General features: G+C 38.4%; 1 protein-coding gene across 2 annotated transcripts in view; it reads right to left on the reverse strand.

Moving 5' to 3' along the window:
• The window catches only part of LOC139479485 (inaD-like protein), an 82,378-nt gene extending 62,299 nt beyond the window's left edge, over positions 1–20,079 (reverse strand). For both annotated transcript variants that reach the window (XM_071262335.1, XM_071262341.1), the window contains exon 1: positions 18,594–20,079. In XM_071262335.1, the coding sequence (XP_071118436.1) occupies positions 18,594–19,159 (566 nt within the window). In that variant the 5' untranslated portion in view covers positions 19,160–20,079. The remainder of the gene's footprint in view (positions 1–18,593) is intronic.
• Between the last annotated feature and the right edge of the window lie 821 nt (positions 20,080–20,900).

The following is a 20,900-nucleotide window of genomic DNA, read 5'->3' on the forward strand; positions in this document are numbered from 1 at the left end:
GGAGTCCAGTTCCTTTTGAAGGTGACTTGAAGCGCTTCTCTGAAAGCACCTTCTGAAATGATGATCTGCATAATGTCAACTACATATTGTCAAAAATCATGTTCATACGGGGTTACCACCTATTACAAATACCACGATCATTCCACTTGGACTAAAAAATACAAAAGGATCTCAAAACACCAGCTTCAAAGAAAGTCAGTATTTTCCATTGTCTAATGCGTTCAGATAAATCTTTTTTCAAAGGTGTAGGAGAAGTCAAGTTCAGGCAATTCCTGCTTGGATCAGCAGGATAAAAGAGCCATGCCCCTTTCAAGTCTTACTCGTTTCAGTGTTATATTTCATGATTTCTTTACTTTAAAATGCTGCCTTCCTATAACTACCATGAATTTGGGTTACATCAGCACACGGTCTCAGCTTATTGATAAACACATATACAAATAAACAAGAGCTTCACAAACAATTAACATTAAATGTGGCACTAGCTAAATAAAAAAAAATTCAATAGTCAAAGAATGCATGGATAAGCATAAAAAGTTATAATATTTTGTAAGGCTTCCTTACATATAAGTACAAAGACTGGTAATAAGGTTCTTGAGACGGTTACATTTCTTGCATACTTTCAGTATGTGGTGACTATTCTTAACTTGCATACCACCAAGTTAATTAGCAAAGAATGAAATAATGGTAATGGAGAGGGTTTTGTTGATGTCATATATAATTCTATTCCCATGAAATATTCTTGATAACTAGTAATGTTCATCGTGCAAAACTGTTGGTATTTGGACATCTTCCTGAAGCAAGAGAGTTAACTGAATTTAAAAGTTCAGTTTCCTCCCTTGCCCAACAAGATTGGAATTCCTGAGCTTGATCATAGCACCACCAGTGGCTATTATGAGTTATTTCTCCCTTCTATGCCTTTCCAATGGACCAATCAGATTCCACCTCTCATATAATTTGCATTTGCTTCAAACAAAATGACGTTGCTCAGTCAAGACGATCTGATCGATCATCAAGATCTATATTGTGATAAACAGGTCTTATATCAAGAAGTGCATCAAATCAAATCTGCATGACTGTTTACCAACTGGATTTTGATTTCATTGTGAGAATTTGATTGGACTGTGCAAAGACCCGTTAGTCCAGTCAAAATATAACTCTATATAATACCAGCCTCGTTTGGCAAGGGTGGAAACTGAAGTTGTTTAGTCAGTTAACTCTCTTGCCTCAGGAAGATAGTATTTGGAAGGAAACCTGTTTGCCTTAATCCTTAAAAACAAGTGAGTGAGTTAGTAGGGTTTCACACAATACACCAGCAATACCATGGAAGAGGACACCAGAAACAGGCTTCACATATTGAACCGAGAGGGAATCAAATCCTAGTATTCAGTGTGACCGGTCCCATAACCCCCACCCCATCCAAAAAGTTGCAAACAAACAAATCGTGTTTCCAAAACAATCACTGCATAAGGCTGTTAAGGAAATTGTTAATCTAAAAACTTACTAAAGACAAATTGCATCGAGCTTTTCTGCAATTATAGAAAGTAGTAAACCCATTCATAAACACAACCCTACCATCATGCCATTATGTGGTGCTATATTTAGATATTCCTAAGTTCATGCTCAATTTATAATGTAGGTCGTGTAGATTTAATCACTACCATGCACTAATTACACTTTCAATAGCCGTAGTGAAAGTTCAAAACTCTGCGCTATCAAGTGTTTTGTTGCAAACTAACAGGCCTTGGCAAATCAATTGCCTCAAGATTGGTAAATAGAAATCTGGCAAGGCAGAAAATCACAACCACGTGCCTGGGCCCATCTGCCCTGGAGTTATTGCCTGTATATCTTATATCACATCCCTCCAGTTATCTGCTGGCAATTACAGTAATTGGGAACTATGGTCATTATCACAAGCAGGAACACATGTTTTGCGCCTACTTACATGGTAAGAATCAAGAATCAAGAATTTTATTGTACAGAACACCCTCGCAGGGCAGGGTACAAACTATCTATATATGGAATAAATATAACTATCAACATGAGAGGTAGATATACATAATGTACATTATGTATATAAATATTTCATATTATTTTCATTCATAGTGTATAAACATGTATATATATATATATCATGAGGTGGCTGGCAGCATGGACTTTAATGATGCTGATACTGTATAGATAAGACTTAATAACCATAAGGTCATATCTAGATGTTGTCTATAAGAGAGGTTTCTTTAATAAACATGTCAGAGATAATTTGTGAAACATATTTCTCCTGGTATTACTCCAGTTTTCAAGTTATTTTAAGTACTCTGACCCCAACAACACCCAACTCCCCACCAAACTAGTGTGAGAACAAATGTCTCATTACATTACATTGTTACATCAAAGAGCCCACAATTATCATGTTACAGTTATTATTTACAGTACATAAAAGATTACTCTCAGCATAAAATATTTTTAAAAATCACATTCTATCTACATGCCAACAAAACTGCATTTTTCTTACCTTCATCACACTTCAGTATAGATCATTATACTGTTGCCAAACAAGATTGACCATGGTATAAGGATCTATGCTGAAACATCACCATTACATTAAAATAAAGAGGTTGTTATTCATAAATTGGGTTTGTGGGGAAAATAAAGAAATTTATGGGAGCCCTGATAGAATAGTGAAGGGTGTTATTGTTATGTTAGTTGACACAGCGATATTTGTTGATGAAATGACATAATATTGTTGGAAGTACAAAATTAAGATTATAAAGGATAAAAAGTTATATTCAGCTGCAATCATTTTTAAGTTCTTTAGAATTAATGGCCCATTAGTAAGAAAACTGTACGACTTTATGGATAACAAGTTCTGCAATAAACCAGAAGTTATCCATAAAGTTTACGTTTTTCTTGCATATTTGCCAATTTCTAGAATGCCAATCAAACAGTTATGGCCCATTGTAATTATCGATAGGCCATGCCATGAAATGTATGGTCCATACTTGCCAAAAAAGGCCCATAGAATTTGTAAACAAGGACAATGAAGAAAATGTCATTCACTATTACAATACAATACAATGGGTAACTGAAAATAAGAAATATAATGTGATCTATGTATATAATCTTTGTTGACTTCATACAACCTTCGACCCATGAAGATTCGGGTTAGCATAGGTCTTCAGCAACCCAAGCCTGCAGTAAAAGTCGATTGTACTTGTAAGAGGCGACTAACGGAATCGGGTGGTCAGACTTGCTGACATGGTTGATACATGTCATCTTTTTCTGATAGTGTGGATTGTTGGTCATGATGTCAATCACTGGATTGTCTGGTCCAGACTCAATTACTTACAGACCATCATATACCTGGAATATTGCGGAGTGCAGCGTTAAGCAAAAACAAACAAACAAACGTACAACCTTCACTGGACCATTCAAACATACACTAGCTCCAAGTGTAAATTAATGTTCTGCAACCCCATTAATAAAAGTATTTAATCTCAAGAGTGTTTGGTTATGTTATGTCTCACAGTGACTTCAAGTCAGTCTATTAGATTACATAGTGATAAATGCAGAAACAGCATGTGCTAAGTCTGCAATGAGTCTGTAGAGACACTTAGCTCTTGGAGATATTTCCTGCCCACTTGACGGATGACCTTGGCTTTGTGAACTGACCCACTCCCAGTGGGTAATGAGATGGCCCAGCTGCTCTCATCATCCCTCCAGCTATGGCCTCTAGAGACAGGACACCTTTCCCAAGTGGATGAGAGGTTTCATATGGAAGTCTGAAGAGCTTAGTGTATATGGTTTATGTCACTTCTAATGTTACCAATCAACATCAACACTATCATCAAACATGCTAAAACCACAGATCTTCAGACTGGTGTGAATACGCAGGTCAAGTAACCTATTGCCTGAGGAAGGTCAGGTATCATGTATATGGTGCCAGGAATATTTTTTCAGCGATCAATGATTAGGACCCCCTGGCAAAATAAGAACCTACATCTCTAAACCTTCTATTCTAAATAATGTTAGCCATCATATTCCAATGTAGGATCAAGTCTTTATGTGTTAGGAAAGGCACAGCAGCGGGAGTTTTTCTGAGGGTTTGACTTTTTTAAAAGGTATCTTATCTTTTCACTGAGGATAAATGTAAGGCCATCAATCACAGGCAAAAGTGTACTCCATGGTTCTAGGTCAGCATTGTTTGGGTACGTGGGTCCAAACTTTAAAAAACCCAACACCTTAAAAACACCTGAATACCCTAGACTAAAATCTAGTCTCTGAAATGAACATATCGGACATAAAAACAGTTGTTCAGTTATCTTAAAAAAAATATAAGAAAAAGGAGCCCAGTGACTCTCTTCATTTTCCCTGATACTGCAGTGATCTAGACTTGCCAAACACTATAGACTTGCATGGGCTGTATTTGATATATACTTGTATCAGGGTCTGTAAGACAGACTACTGAATACCCTAGAATACCCAGATGAAAAAGGAAACACCCGTATTTTTTATTTTGGCCTTACGATGTTACAATGATAAAAACTGGTGCTTGAGAAAATGAGTGAGCATAACCTGTTCTACTGTGTAACCTGCCATGACCGAAGGTCAGTTATCAACATATGTACCTATGAAGAGCATATCAGGACAGCTTTGTTTTCCTTATCTGAACCAACTTGTATCAAAGGTACATTCCCAAAAGGTGCCATATAATAACAGGGTGCTCTGGAGACTCATGGAAACACGAACACACTATATCAATAATTGTACTGATCGTCTGAGCGTCTTCATTCCAAATGTGCTGCTGGCCATTTTCCTGGAGATCTCTTTGAAGGGAATTCCAGTCCAATTGCTTTCTCACAAATGACATGTGACCAAGGTACCTCACTAGTGATGATTCGAAACAGGCCATTGAAATCCCTGGAGAAAAGCTACTGGATTGAGCAGCATATGCTGACCTTTGGGCCCAGCTGACACGGCCTGTAATTGCTCTGTCAGAGATTCCTAGCATAGCCACAGTTTCAGGTTGGGGGATGCAATGTACAGAATTCTCCCAACAGGATGGATATCTGTCAGCTAACTGATGTCAGTGCTGTCAGAAATAATGCCTATTAGCATCTTCGATCAGTTGACAGTGAACCTGTCTCACTTCTCTGCACTCTTGGGACTGTCTATTGTTTGGACTATTTATTGACTGCGAAGGCAAATCTAGCAACAATGAAAGGGGATAATAAACTTGACCAGTTCGTTCACCAATACACCTTTATTCAAAATGTCTTAAGACTATTTTCTTTCAGAACCTATTACAAAAGTTACTAAATTTTGATAATGTCCTAATTGTTTCTTGCAAAATGATACTTTGTGGTACCCGCAGAATATTTTCCACCTCTATGGTATCATATTGTGACTATAACTAAGGATAACTCAACACCTTTCTGATTGGTCATCCAGACTTCAGGCTCTTTGGAACTGTTTCTGGTGACAATTCAGTGACAAATGTATATAAAATAGATACAACATGACTCTCTAGATATTATATGATCTAATAGAACATGAACACAAATTACATTAATATCCGACACCTTTACATATCAATTTAGTTTTATTTCAGCTGACTGATGTCAGAGATGGCCAAAGTTTTCACTACATATATTCAGCATCTTTCAATTGTCAGTGAACTGATTGCCTCCTATATATGCACTGTATGGTACTCTACTGTTCATATTAACAACTAGAACCAAATGAGTTATCTCTACAGAGACTATGCACAAAACAGACATTAATGTCAAAAGTCCCTACATACAACACCAATCATAGCTCAACCTTTTTACACTGTTTGGGCAAAATGACATGGACCATTCATCACTCACAACCCTGAAGATGTATATCATCATAGCAACTCTATGTTATATATCCTCCTCATATTCTGAAATGTCAGTATTTTCTGCTACTCTTATTAACATGGTTAGACTTGGTCTTCAGCAACCCATACTTGTGTATGGGGTGACTAATGGAATCAGGTGGTCAGGCCCGATGGCTTGGTTGATTATGTTCCTTGGGTCCTGAGGGTTAGTTCCAAGTTAAGGTATGGGTGAGCTATCTCTTTTAACAAATTAATCCAAATTAAATTGAGCAAAATCCATACAATATTTATCAAGTTTTGAGTTTCGCGTGAAAACATCAAATGTGCGTGCGCATAAATAATGGTGATGAGCACTTGGTAAATTAGCACTAACTATTTGTGACAGTGCTTGTTGTCTTGCGGTAAAGTGTTGGCTAATTAGATTAACTCATTAGCCTAGCTTAGCTCAAGCTGGCAATATGAGCACAATCCTCCCTGTGGCGCTAATTGAAATTCGAAAAAGTGCATTACTCCCGGAACCATAAGCATGTTAAGTGTTCGTCCCTTAAGGTTCAGATAGAGGAAGTCTACTGTACATGAACATGATGAACAAATCATTCAAGCATTGACAGGAATGGTTTAAGCATAATCTAAATTCTGAAACCTTGCCCCAAATGGGTCGTTCTTGGAAAGAAACAATATCAATTTTCACAGTAAAGAATTAACAGTCCTTCTATTATGCAATAGTATTGTCATGGTATTTAACCAACTTTAAGGCTTGGTAATTATATCAGTCAATGTGACTATGTCAAAGTCGACCATTTCCCACCTGTCGCTCCTCAAAACAAAGAGAAGTAACTCATAATCCTTGCTCAGCAACACAGGGCACATTTGAAATTGTGAGTTTTCTGAGGCCTAGTTTGTTTTATTTATAACCAATTGCCACTATTGGCATGATTGGAACTATCTATTGTTATACACGCTATCAAAATGCTATTGATGTCACTGTTTTTTAATTCCAATTGACATAGTACAATTATTGTAGGGCAAACAATTGCAATACATCGATAGTTCGATATATTGATATACCCATATTAATACCATAAATACATGTATCCAGACAAATTACCAACACAGCAATGAGCAACTAGCCAGAACATTTTCATGTGTTAACTCCTTCATTTAATAATTAATGTGAACACTTGACAACCACAGAACACATAATCCACACCAAATCTATGTTTCTCCACAAACTGTATGCCTGCACAGCACAGCACAGCACAGTTGGACTAGTTCATCCAGCATCTGTTTACCAGCACCTCTTGAACCTCGTTTGACTCCAGACTGTTTGTATAATGTTTACTGCAGACCCATCAGCTGACACCTGGAAGGATGCAGCTATCATATACTCTACCAGACACCCACTTGCACACATAGAACTGACCCTCCTGCACAGAAGTCTGTCTCACAGTCACTCAACCATATATTTCCCTTCTTACCAGCATGTATACACTCTGGAAATATACAATTTTGATAGAAACAAATAATTCCACATAAATTGAAAAGGAGCCCCACTAAGATGGGAGAATCCTGAGGAAATGGGATTGTATGGAAAACTGAAAGTTTTATTCTAGATTGATATAAAATATTAGTGTGTAGATCACAATAATGGTACTGAGGACCTTTACATTCCTATACCTGTTTTCTTTTTGAAATATTCAGTGTTTTCCTTGTAAGAAATTATAAATAGACCAGGTTTGTGTTTGCCAAAACACAGGACATATTAATGTGGTCTTAGGAGCGAAGACTAATGCTTAGTCTCAGAAAACATATAATTTTGATAGAAACAAATAACTCCATTTAATTTGAAAAGGACCCCTGTGAGATGGGAGATTCCGAGGAAACTCAAGACTTGATTTATTTAGGGCTGTTGCATTACAGAAAGGTCTGAGCAGAAGGGAAAATAATATGGCTCAGGGACTGTGAGACAGACTAGTGTGGTGCGGACAAACCAAGGATAAAATCAGGCCAAACCTGGAACTCAAACCATTGACTATCGTATCCTGGCATATATAAGTAACACAACACTGTACAGCAAACATTTTTGGGCTTTAGACTGCTGAACTAAATGGATCTCCTATAAGGAATTATATCAAAGTTATGAATTTATTGATTGAAATCATAGTCAACTAGTAGGATTATCAGTTCATAAAGCCGGATGCCATTTATAATGTCTAAAATATGAAGCATCATGCGAAACATTTTGACAGTGAAATTAACTGTGACAAGACTTGTAAACTATTCCATGTTCAAAACTGCACATCTAACAGCTACGAGCAACCTTATCATGTTGTCTTGGTTTTCTGTGACCTGTTAATCTGTGCCCCAGACAAAGGTAATTAATTCAATAAGCAGCCATGTAAATGAAGTCATCAGAGGACATTCAGCTGAAGGCTGAGCAATGCGGAAACCAAGTGATCATGGCCATTACCATACACAAGTAGATTCCTGTTACCATTAGATATCCCTGTTCATCCATTTATTGAACACATGCAACCTTCAGTCAACTGAACCTGCTGATCCACTCTGTGACCACCTGGTGTCATTGGTCGATTGAACCTGTTCATCCATTTATTGAATACATGCATCCTTCAGTCAACTGAACCTGCTGATCCACTCTGTGACCACCTGATGTCATTGGTCAACTGAACCTGCTGATCCACTCTGTGACCACCTGGTGTCACTGGTCGATTGAACCTGCTGATCCACTGTGTGACCACCTGGTGTCACTGGTCGACTGAACCTGCTGATCCACCTGGGGTCATTGGTCGACTGAACCTGCTGATCCACTGTGTGACCACCTGGTGTCATTGGTCGAATGAACCTGCTGATCCACGCTGTGACCACCTGGTGTCACTGGTCAACTGAACCTGCTGATCCACACTGTGACCACCAGATGTCATTGGTCGAATGAACCTGCTGATCCACGCTGTGACCAACTGGTGTCACTGGTCAACTGAACCTGCTGATCCACACTGTGACCACCAGATGTCATTGGTCGATTGAACCTGCTGATCCACTGTGTGACCAACTGGTGTCACTGGTCAACTGAACCTGCTGATCCAGTCTGTGACCACCTGATGTCACTGGTCAACTGAACCTGCTGATCCACTCTGTGACCACCTGGTGTCATTGGTCGACTGAACCTGCTAATCCACTCTGTGACCACCTGGTGTCATTGGTCGTTTGAACCTGCTGATCCACTCTGTGACCACCTGGTGTCACTGGTCGACTGAACCTACTGATCCACGCTGTGACCACCTGGTGTCACTGGTCGATTGAACCTGCTGATCCACTGTGTAACCACCTGGTGTCATTGGTCAATTGAACCTGCTGATCCACTGTGTGACCACCTGGTGTCATTAGTCGACTGAACCTGCTGATCCACTCTGTGAACACCTGGTGTCACTGGTTGTCTGAACCTGCTGATCCGGACTGTAACCATCTGGTGTCATTGGTACCACCTAATCCTGTTAGTCACCTCTTATGACATGCATCGGTTGCCTAAGACCAACCAGGATCTTCATGGGTTGTTATGATGTGTTATTTATAACATTTTTGCTTTATTCACAGATAGCTTTCCTTTCTCACCAGTCACCAGACAATGAAGCAGGATGAAGAGTACTCATGCTAATAAAACAAAGGATATACTAAACAATGTTATTTTTAGTTTCCTCAAAGCAACAAAATGATTCTTCTTCAGATGTTCTTAATGAATCACCATTTTTAATTATGAATTTTCTAGAGTTCAAATTAAATGTAATATCATGGACAGTAGATATATCATTACTTGTAAAGTATAATAGTGAGTTTCTAGTTTCTCTACTAATTACACTGCTTGAACTGTACTGTACTGATCCTTACACCCAGCCACAAGCAACTGTCTTTAGTTTCTACATCAAGAATAGATATCCACTCTAAATACTCTTTGATTTCACATTTTATTTATTAGCAAAGAATCTAGCATGTCATGGCAGCATCAGAAATTGATGCTAGCAGTTTGTGAGCAAAAAATTCAAAAGGTTAATGGGATCCAGGATGCATAAAGCCATAGGCCCTTCTACTTAGTTCTAATACATCATTGTACATAGAAAACAATATTCCTCCACAGTGCTCAAGGGGCCAGGGTTGTTGCCCATTTGAAGAAATACCTTTGAAAGTGACTTCCGATGAAATGAATGACAATGTGTACAGCATTAGAATTGGCAATAGTCCTATAGTCCTTTCCAAACTGCCTAATTGTTAAGGCTTCATAAGGACTTGTAGAAATTTATTCCAACACTGTTATCAAGCATGTCCTCTGGCCATGACTATCTAAAACAGGAAACACAAGACTTGCATATTGTTATCATCAAGACTGGTTTTGATTATTTTAAATGCATATATTCCACAGTTATGGTACAGGACTAGCCTGTTCATATTCATCAGGGATTGTAAACATGGTAACTAGACTACAAACCCATGTCAGCCTTTTGTGTAAATGTCTAATGCTGCATGGACGTACTTGGTTATTCCATGCCTCAATAGCTATCCAAGAGACAGAATGTCTTCTTCAATGAGCAAAAATGCAGTCAAAGAAGTAATTTTCTACCCCCTAGAAGCATCCAGTTATAATAGTGCTAAGGCACACACAAACATACAATTCTGATTAACATCATTTCCATACAACAGACATAAAGCTAGTGGTATCTGTAAAACAGGATTTTTTGGGTCAAAACCAGTCATTTTTACAATCCTGGCACTTCTCACATTGAATGACATGTATTTCATATTGATTATTTTTGTAGATCATGGCTGACACAATAAATGCATCGCACATCACTGGGCAAGTTATATTACATGTATTAACTTTGTATGATCAATTATTAACATAATTGTTGCTTGGGAACTTGATAAAAATGATGAATATCTGAACCACATAAAAAGCATATCCAAGCAAGTAGAATTTAGATGTTTAGATTATAACAATTTCCAAAGTTTTGCTCATTTCTTATGCAGATCCTATGGTCCAAAAAGGTCTTTATCATAACTTGTCAATCATAAAATAAAAAAACATCAATGCCAGAATATAATCAATTTCTAATCACTACAGAAACAGATTTCATTTGACGGAATAAAATAGCTGTGAAAATTATATGAATGTATCCCTGTATCTCAGTGGAGCACACAGCACCACAGTTTAACACCTCAGCAACTAAATATGGGTCCTCTTATTCCAATGACATCTTTTTGATTGCTCAGACTAATCACTAAAAGATAGTTAGCCTACAATTTCACAACATTTCCTATCTGCACATCAGCAGTTTATTATTTTGTTTCACACCTTCAAACTACATGCACACACAGTAGCAAGTTACTTCCTGGGTTCCTGGGCGTTATGATAAATAACATCAAGATAAGCACCTTTGCACAACCCAACATTATATCAATAATGTCAGTTTTCCATGGAGCATTTCTCTCAGAACCCTTTAACCCTAAATTGCATCTGTTGTTATTGGAATTTCAAGAAGCAGAAAAGAACTTGACAGCAAGCCTGACTTCTTTGTTAGCAACACCTAGTTTCTGCTGATGTTGAAAATTCCTGGCAAATAAGCTTGGAGTCTGAATGGGTTTTCCCACGTACCTCACCACTGGAACAGGGCCAAGTTCTTCCTTTCACTCATTATCGCTTAGTCATGACTAATTATGTCCAACATTTATAGGTGTGGAACCATTCACTAGACTATATCAGTGCATTATGATTCTCATCTTCCCGAGGTAAGGGTGTTGGCCACTTTAAAAGTCCAGTTTTCACCATCATTTTGTAATGTTGACTATGTTGCACAGTTTGAATCACACTGTTAATATTTATTTGCTTATTAGCAAATTGAGGGTTACACAGAGCGAGTTTTTCTAATAATTATTGACATTTGGGTCCATGTGATTCAAACAGCAGTTCGCTATATTTTTACTCACTATACAGAGTTATAAACATAGTTCTACCATAGAGTTGCAGGGCTTGTTAAGTACATGTAGTCATTTGTCCATTTGTTTGTTATACCTGTTTGTTCACATATCATGTTCTAAACATGTTCTACTGCACATAATATTTCTTCCAGTACGATACAACTTTCAATCTCATTAAAAATGCTTTCTGGAAAGTTTGTTCTTATACCTATCAAGAAAATGACAGATATGAGATTTCTTCTCACAGGATAACCAGAAGGCTTTTCCATTATGTCACCTTTCCTTGATAGCAGATTGCTGACAATCCACTTAACAGACAGTCATCAGCGCCTTCATTAGGAGTAACATCTAGCATTGGCAACCATGTTTCTCCCAGGTACTGTTGAGGAGGATTCAGGGCTTGGTTTCAAACAGACGCATCAGCCAGACATAAAACTGTCTTTCGTTTCACCTTCTGACATTTCCCACACAAAAACTTCTGGTACACCTACCAAACAGACAAAGAAATGACTGAGTGCCAGATGTGTAGGCGATGTGCATAGATAACCAGCTATGATCATTATATGCACATCAACGGTGCACTGCACTGAAAAACTACCTCCACCCTAATTGCCAAGATGAATGAACTCTCCAAGCAGCTGGTCTATCACTTCATACTTGCTGTGTTCATGAAGTATTAAACACATTTGCAATGATCACAAGTTACAGTAATCAAACAGTAGAATATCCAGTTTTCTATTCTCAACCTTCCAATAATGCGTGATAAGAAACATTCTAGCACTACTGATCTTATCTTGTCAACTTGAGAGCATGATTTAAATGTCACTATAAAATCACATCTACCCGTATATAGTACCTGTTTCATTGTCTCCCCAAAATCAATTTGTTTGTGTGGGTTTTAAAAAAAAAGATTTACCTCAAATTAACTAAAAGTTCATAATTATATTTTTTCCCCTGTATCTTGACCATGTTGACAAGAAAATAGGCAAAACAAGAAAACCTCATTTTCTTGCATTTGAACCTTCGAAAAACATGCTGCTTATTTGTCAGCAATATTCCAGCTACACGACGGCGGTCTGTAAATAAATTGAATCTGGACCCGACAATCCATTGATTGACATCATGAGCATCGATCCACACAATTGGGATACAATGCATCAACCAAGTCAGTGAGCCTGACTACCCGATCCCATTAGTTGCCTCTTACGATAAGCAGAGTCGGCTTTTATGGGAAGCATGGGTTGCTGAAAACCTATTCTACCCCTTATCTTCATGGGTGGAAAATCATGCTGAGTCTCCTAGCCTGGGACGACTAAATTGTGCTGAGGATAAGTACAAATCTAATGATGGTAGTGCTCACAGACTAGTAGCATTGGAGGTCATTCTTACCTGTTCTCAATGCTTCATTTGGCAACAAATTGGAACTGAATAATACTGATCATGCTGATAGAAAGTGTACACATAGTATACAGTTTTGTCTCATTCACGCAGGACTAGCTTCAAACTCTGAGGACCAGAGAATGGAAATTTCCACTAGTCCTTTGGACTAGTCTTTCAAAAACATAAAATACTAAGGTTGGTTTATGTTTTTGTGATCCCTTCAAATGTGCCAAACCATTGAACATTTGAGGTAATGTTGCTGGGTGCATTTAGAAATTCACTAATGACAACCATCCATGTTAGCCTGTACTTCTGCGGCTTCCAGGATGGTACTTCTTGAAGGTTTCATTTCCCTTGAACATACACATCCTGATTCCATCTTCTTCAACCAATAGCAGAGCCTACAACCTTTGGGTGCACATAATCCTGTAAGGGAGTGACTTCAAAGGGGAGCACTTCATTTGAAATTAGCTGCCTGATAAAAAAAAAATTCTTTAAAAAAAAGATACTTGATGTTAACATATATTGAAGGAAACAGAATGTATTAAGTTTCATTGCAGGGAAAAAATACATACTCTTGGGGAAACAGTTGATTCATTTCATAATGCTTAACTGATTTTAGCTCTTAAGATGAAAGATATATCTGAATTTGTGACATAAGCAACCAAGCTAATTAACCTTTTCAAAACAAGGAAACATTTAATGACAGAAGGTTGACAGGTTTGTCACAACTAATTTCATCTTGCCATGTGTCAGAGAATAATAGAGTAGGTGCACCTTCACAAACAGAATGGTGGATCCAGAGTGAAGAGGTCAGGGTTTTTGTCGTATTGAAATACAGATGTATTCTTCAGTAGCCCCCACTGATGTCTGATTATTTGTCTGATCTGAACAACTTCCTCCTCCCCCACTCCACTACAGTTAAGAATTAAAAGATTGACATGCACACACCCCACACACTTAGCTCTGCCTCTGAAATGAATATGCTTTGTTTATTTGCTAAGAGCTGAGGCAGTCTTATTGAATGCAATGCTAAGAAACCTCAGAATTTAAGAAAATAAGGTCTGACAAAATATCAAAATCTCAAAGAAAATATATGCTCTCATCTCGATTTGCAGAAGATGTGAATGCTGTTTTAATATACTCAAATTCAATTATTTATCTTTTGATTCACTCCTTTTGATGAATGTGGAAAAAGTTCCCTTCACACAATTTTTTTTAATGCATTTATTACATCCTCCAGTGGTAAGAACTTGTGGTGCTTATAGTTACAAGAGAACATTCCAATTGCAGGCTCTGTACTTCGCTTTATACCAGACCATGACACATGGTAACAGCTAATGGCACCTATGGTAAGACTCTTGACTGTCGGATGAAGCTAACTGTTCCCCTTGGAGTTCACCTCGCTTCATAATATTCAGTGCCTTCAGACTAGATGACATGGATGTTGTTACAGTTTTGTCTTGTAGGGGTCAACCTACTGTACTTGAGAAATTCAGCTAGAACAGTTTTACCTTCAGGTATACACTATATCCTCCAGTAGCCAGAATTTACTTGTAATTACTTGATACTGTGGTGTTGGAAGTTATGAGAGTACATTCCATTTACAGGCCCTGGTCTGGCCCTTATGCTAGACCATGTCACATGGTAACAGCTAATGACTAATGACCAACAGATGACTCAAGCCGACAACACATTTTTGATTTGAAAGAGAAATAAACAAAAAGATTAACATAAATAGATCTACTTGATTATCTTTCATCAATAAATAAGTTTTGAGTTTAAAACCAAACATTAAGATTTCAAATTGTATATAAGGTAACGAAGTTGTAAAATTTGATTGTGTTTATTGGTAACATATTGTAATCTTACTATCAAGATATATATCATGACATGACAATGTCAATGTCTCCAAGGACACTCATAAAGATGTTTTGTTGTGCCCTAAGAATAAAATTATTGACCCATCTTTGATCTCAGTGAATACCATTCCACCTATTACCAACACTATCGTAATGAACAGGTATCACGTTTACCTGTTGATGAGCAACAGGACTACTGTGATCTCTGCATATCTAACAATGCTATGTAGCTGGTATCATTGGTTTGTTGCATAAACCATCAATATCTAGCTTATGTAATACCGCGGTTATCTCATCATTCCGTCTTTCCTGATAGCAAACGAACACAATCAAGCAGGATGTCACTGTATCAGCATCAATTACATAACAGAGTGCCTCATCCTATTTTAGCATGGTAATTATCATTCAGCATGTCTGAATGGATTCCAGATGCTCATCTGTGCCAGCAGAGAAGTTGTGCCAGTCTGGTCAAATACCATTAATAACCCAAACATATTCTTCTCCAGCTATTGCCATGGAATTGTTAGCCCTTGAAAGATATTTTCATTGGATGCTCTGATCAATGTAATTTTTAGTTTCATGTTATTTGTGTTATAATAAACAGAGACTAAATGACAGTCTAGGCCTACTCAGCAAGGAAGAATGCTCCTGTTGTACCCAACATATATGGATACACTTGACCTATATATACAGCTAACCTTCTCTCAGTCCTTGCAACACATTTATATACACAATCATCCACACTGGCTCAGCCACAGTTATCATATACTGTGTGAACTTTCACAGGAGGCAGGAAAAAGAAAATATACACAAGGCCTCCTAAAATCTGTCAGTTCTGAAGATGGCTCTTAATTTGAAAGATTAGAAAAATATTTTTTTCTTCTTTTACTAAATGCTAGTGCCAGGGTACTGCAGCTCACCTGGTTATACATTTAACAGCTGACAATAACAGCACTAAAGCAGCCACTACTAAAGTTTATATACCGCTACAGAGCTCCAGATAAGCTGCGTATCTGCGTGAAATACGCATCAGAAATGCAGAAATATGCAGTAAAATATAATCCAAGCGTATCAAATATGCAACGAACATTACAGATATGCTACAAAAATAAGATTTGTGCGTATCATCAAAATATTGTGAAGTTACCCTGCGTATTCGATTAGCAAATCAGCAACTTATTTTGAAATTATAAACGGGCATTCCGTCAACCTTGCCAAACTCCACAATGACAGTCACATCATGATCAATTGCCATCACACTTTCGTGTGGAAGTATCGTGGTATTTTTGAGTCCTATTAAGCTCTCGAACCCACAAGACACCAGTTTGCAGGGACTAGATGAATAGTGTTTTTAAATATTTAACTTAAATACCCACATGTGTAAAAACTAGTGGGTAACAGAAATTTGAATAAGCAGATAGAATTACTGATACCCAATGATTTTAAAATGCATGGGTAAAATACCCACAACACCAAAAGCTTATCTGGAGCTCTGCCACTACTTCAGTAACAGGTGTCCCCAAAGTGAAAGTTGTTATCATCAGTTTCCAGGGCCATGTTTCAGTAACAATTTATTAATGCTAAGAGAATCGTATTTCTCACCCTTCAGCACACATTGGTCATCTGAAGAGTAAATAACTTCTAAATTTAAAAAAAATACATCATCAAATTTTCTATTCACATTTAGCTGAGACGCTTCTATGTGGGATAGCATACCTAATTTCACATTCACATCTTAGGCAAACATAATCAGACTAGTGAAGTACATGAATTGCAATCATATCTAGTAGTGTATCGTCACCACATATCCTTTCTTTCTTACTTGAGGAGCAGTCGGGTAGCCTAGTGGTTAAAGCATTTCATTCTCATGCTGAATACCAGGGTTCGATTCCCCATATGGGTACAATATGTGAAGCCTATTTTTGCTGTCGACCGCCGTGATATTGCCGACATTTTGCTAAAATAAAAATACTTTGTTCAGTAAGCACATAAAAATAATATTTTGGGGGGAAATAATGCCTTCATACATCAAAGTAACCAAAAAATAAATCTGTAAGTTAATGAGTATGGGACTTATGTTTTAAGCTGCACAGTCAGCAATAATTCCAACCATACTGTGGAGGCTGATAAATAATCAAATCTGGTTTATGCAAACCAGTCTGTGAAACACCTAGGCATATGATGATATGAAATTAGACACGCCACAGATGCCTTTGTCAGTACACAGTAGGTTCTTTGGACAAGGAAGAAGTACTGGGGGCATATTCTGAGCAAGCATTCACACAGGTTTCATCTGTAAAATCTATGCCTAATGTAGTTGACATGAAACATACACCAGCAGTACTAGGTGGCAAATCATATTCTAGCTGATTCTTAGGGGTTATCCTGCCCAAATCTCACATGAATGTTTTAAAATATTTTGTTTCATCATACTATTTACAACTGCTGCCGACTATTTAGTCACTACATTGGTTAATAAAGTATAACGTTTTGTCCAGTTATCGTATGTGGTAGTTCCGTTTTAAAAAAGTACAGAATTTGGTGTATTTGTTAATAATCTTTCCATCTAAAGTCTCCTATGCAAGATAGCTAATGAATAAAAATGTCATGGGAAACTCCATGTGTTGCTTGTGTACGTTGTATTAGTTTGAATACAGAATACAATATACATCATACAAACTCATCCACATGAAGTTTGATAAAAAATACTTTTTTCAGAAGCACAATTTCAGTGCAAACAGTACAGAATACAGCATATGTTTTAACAATAGGAGTTTTCTAATGAATTATAAGTAAGTGTGTGTTAGCAAAGCTGGAGTATTTGTGTTCTATACATGTAATACTGAATAAATGTCACAGACCACCTGATAATTTCATATTACAATAGTTAATCTGTCATGCCATGACAGATTTCCTTTAAAAAAGACATATTCTCTGAGGTCAATGGAACACAATATACCCTGAAAAGCCACAACAGTGTGAGACATCAATTTCAAAACACTGACACATTTTAACAGATTTCATTTTAAAAATGCATGTATCTGTAATTTAAACATTCTACGAAAAGGCTTGGTATGATGCTCACCCGCAGATCCAGGGGCAGACATATGGGGCACACCCTTCTTTTTCTCAGGCACCCTCAGCTGAGTAATTATTAGTATTATGATATGCAACCCCCTACCCCCTCTAAAAAATCCTTGATCTGCCTCTCATGCTTGTTGAGTATTTGTCCTGTGGAGACACCCCTGTATCTGATCTACAAAGTTATCTACCAACCAATACTTCCTATTGCTTCTTATTAAGCAGGCAATATAAATCATCAGGAACTTCATTTAATGCTTTCAAGTTAACGAATGAAAATAAACCTTTTATCTGTGTGGCAGGCTTGAGGCTTAGAATCTTATCAAAGGTTATCTTCACAAGTGACCTTTGCTGGAAAAGGAAGATAGGGGATATGACACCTCTTTCTAAGGAACTCAATCCGCCGAAAGGAAGGAATGTCAACTTACCTCACGGATTCTAGAGTCTCCTTTAAGAGTGATCTTCCGTTGATATCAATTATTTCGTCATTTATCTTAATTCGACCGTCAGCATACGCCAAACTTCCAGGTTTAATTAATACAACCCGGAATGCCGAGGTCTGGGTGGAGCTGACTGTAGGCGCCATAACACCATTGCTAGACCTATAACTTTCATTCCCACTATCGCTGGCTGTTCTTGGACGGGCAAAAACAATGGGAACACTGTCGATAACGATGCCCAATTCCTTGCCCCTCGGCTGGTAAAATTCTACACAGAAAATCTGATCCTTTCGAGGGGGTTTAGTAGGAGGGGGAGATTTGGAGAGTTCTTTATTCCTGGATTCCGACATGAACGTCGCAATTCGTCTGTCCCTGGGTAAATCCATATCGTCATCCGTCTCCACCTGGGATGTGGACGCTGCGCGTGCCGGGAGGGTCCCTTTTCTAAAATCATACTGAGATTTACCACCTCGACTACGGTTCTTCAAACTACCCCTTCTTCCAGTAGAATTTGGGGGGAAAATTCGACTGAAATATGACTTCAAGGTATCCATATCTTTGCTTCTGACACAAGTTATTTCTTCCCATAACCCGTTTCGCAGTCACAGCTTTCTCCTAAATTGCAGCACCACATGCCAGGGTGGTCACAAGAAACTCAATCCTACTTTTTCCACTTGGAGAATATGCCTGGGAATGCCACACACAAGAAGCGGTCTGGCCTATTTAACACAAGGCATCACCTGGTTCCCCAATGAACACCCTTTTCCTGCGACCGACTAAAACATTTTTGGGAAAGACCTCTTCGGCGACATTTCCCATTCTTTTTACGTTCCAACTATCCTATCCACGCAACAAGTTAATCGCGTTCCCATCAAAATCGAGTTCACCAGTAATTACTTCACGATCACGGTAAGCAAAGTCCGCATAACACTAGCTCCGTTGGCTTCCCAGGAAGTGACGGCGATTGTCCTCGTCAATTTGGTTCAATTATCATCAAACAGTTTACTCACATCGCCCCTCTCTGCATGACATGGAAGTGCACTTGTTGCAACTGCCCACTGGTGTCGTCTGCCTCGGGGCACTGTCATGCTCGGTGCGTGTCTCCCGTGATATTAATCTGTAGCAGCCGTGTACTGTGACTGGCGATGGATCTTTCCTTCATGTGACACAAAATTTAAAACAGCGTTCCTCCTCAAGTATTCTAATACAGGTATATACTATCGATCTTCGCGAGCTCATTACCCGTCTCGGTGAAGGCGTTCGTAGCCCCCACGTGCTACTGTTTATGTAACTCTCTCGCAGTAGCAGACGAATTATTCTCCCAAACAATCACGTGGCTCAGCTGCCTGAAGTTGACAGATATACACACATAAATTGGGTCACATGCTTCAGTAATTCGTGAGAAAAACGACGGGTGATCGTTATGTATACATTTTGAGGTCACAACAGCTGATGTAGATTCATAAGTCCTTTATCGAACAGTTTCCACGCGTATGTGATACTAAAGCATCAGGGCGCTAACATCCTATGCAGTTCAGCCAGGGGTGCGCTGATTGGATAATTACCCCGTGGACTGGCCAATCAAAATGAGTAACTCGTTTCTCACCCCAAGCGCTGGACATATGGAATCAATGTGTTCCCAGAAAACTTCAATTTGGAGCATAGTTGAGAAAATGGCGGTATGTGTAGTTTTTATGCAGAAACTTAGATAAGAAGTATATGTGATGTCCTCCTTACAGAAATGCATCCGAGTGGGATTTGAAAGAAGGGTTGAAATCATGTAAATGTCAGCTCTTGCTTTTCGAATTGTGTGGAAACGATATTCTTGAAACAGGATATTTGGCCATCAGGAGACAAGTACCCAACAGCCCAGCCATAGGAGGAAGGATTAACAGATCATGGGCACCGACCCGCTGTGGATAGGCTGACGTGTACTGCATCGTGTGGGGCTCTTGTCGTCTGGGACTATTCTCTCATAAACGATGAGAGTCTTTGCAGGCATTTAGATGTTGGATATAAGAATGACAAGGAATAGTGTGGATAACATCTTCTTTATTATACATACATAACTTATGAGGGAGCAAGAAGTAGCCCTGGAACGTTGTGATTTCTCCTGATGAAGGGGCAATAAGTAGCCCCGAAACGTTGTGGTTTCACCTGATGAAGGGAAATAAGAAGCCCCGAAACGTTGTGATTTCACCTGATGAAGGGGCAATAAGTAGCCCCGAAACGTTGTGGTTTCACCCGATGAAGGGAAATATGAAGCCCCGAAATGTTGTGATTTCACCTGATGAA

Source organism: Haliotis cracherodii, unplaced genomic scaffold (genome assembly GCF_022045235.1).
Source record: "Haliotis cracherodii isolate W230 unplaced genomic scaffold, xgHalCrac1.p SCAF_1, whole genome shotgun sequence".
NCBI lineage: Eukaryota > Metazoa > Mollusca > Gastropoda > Lepetellida > Haliotidae > Haliotis > Haliotis cracherodii.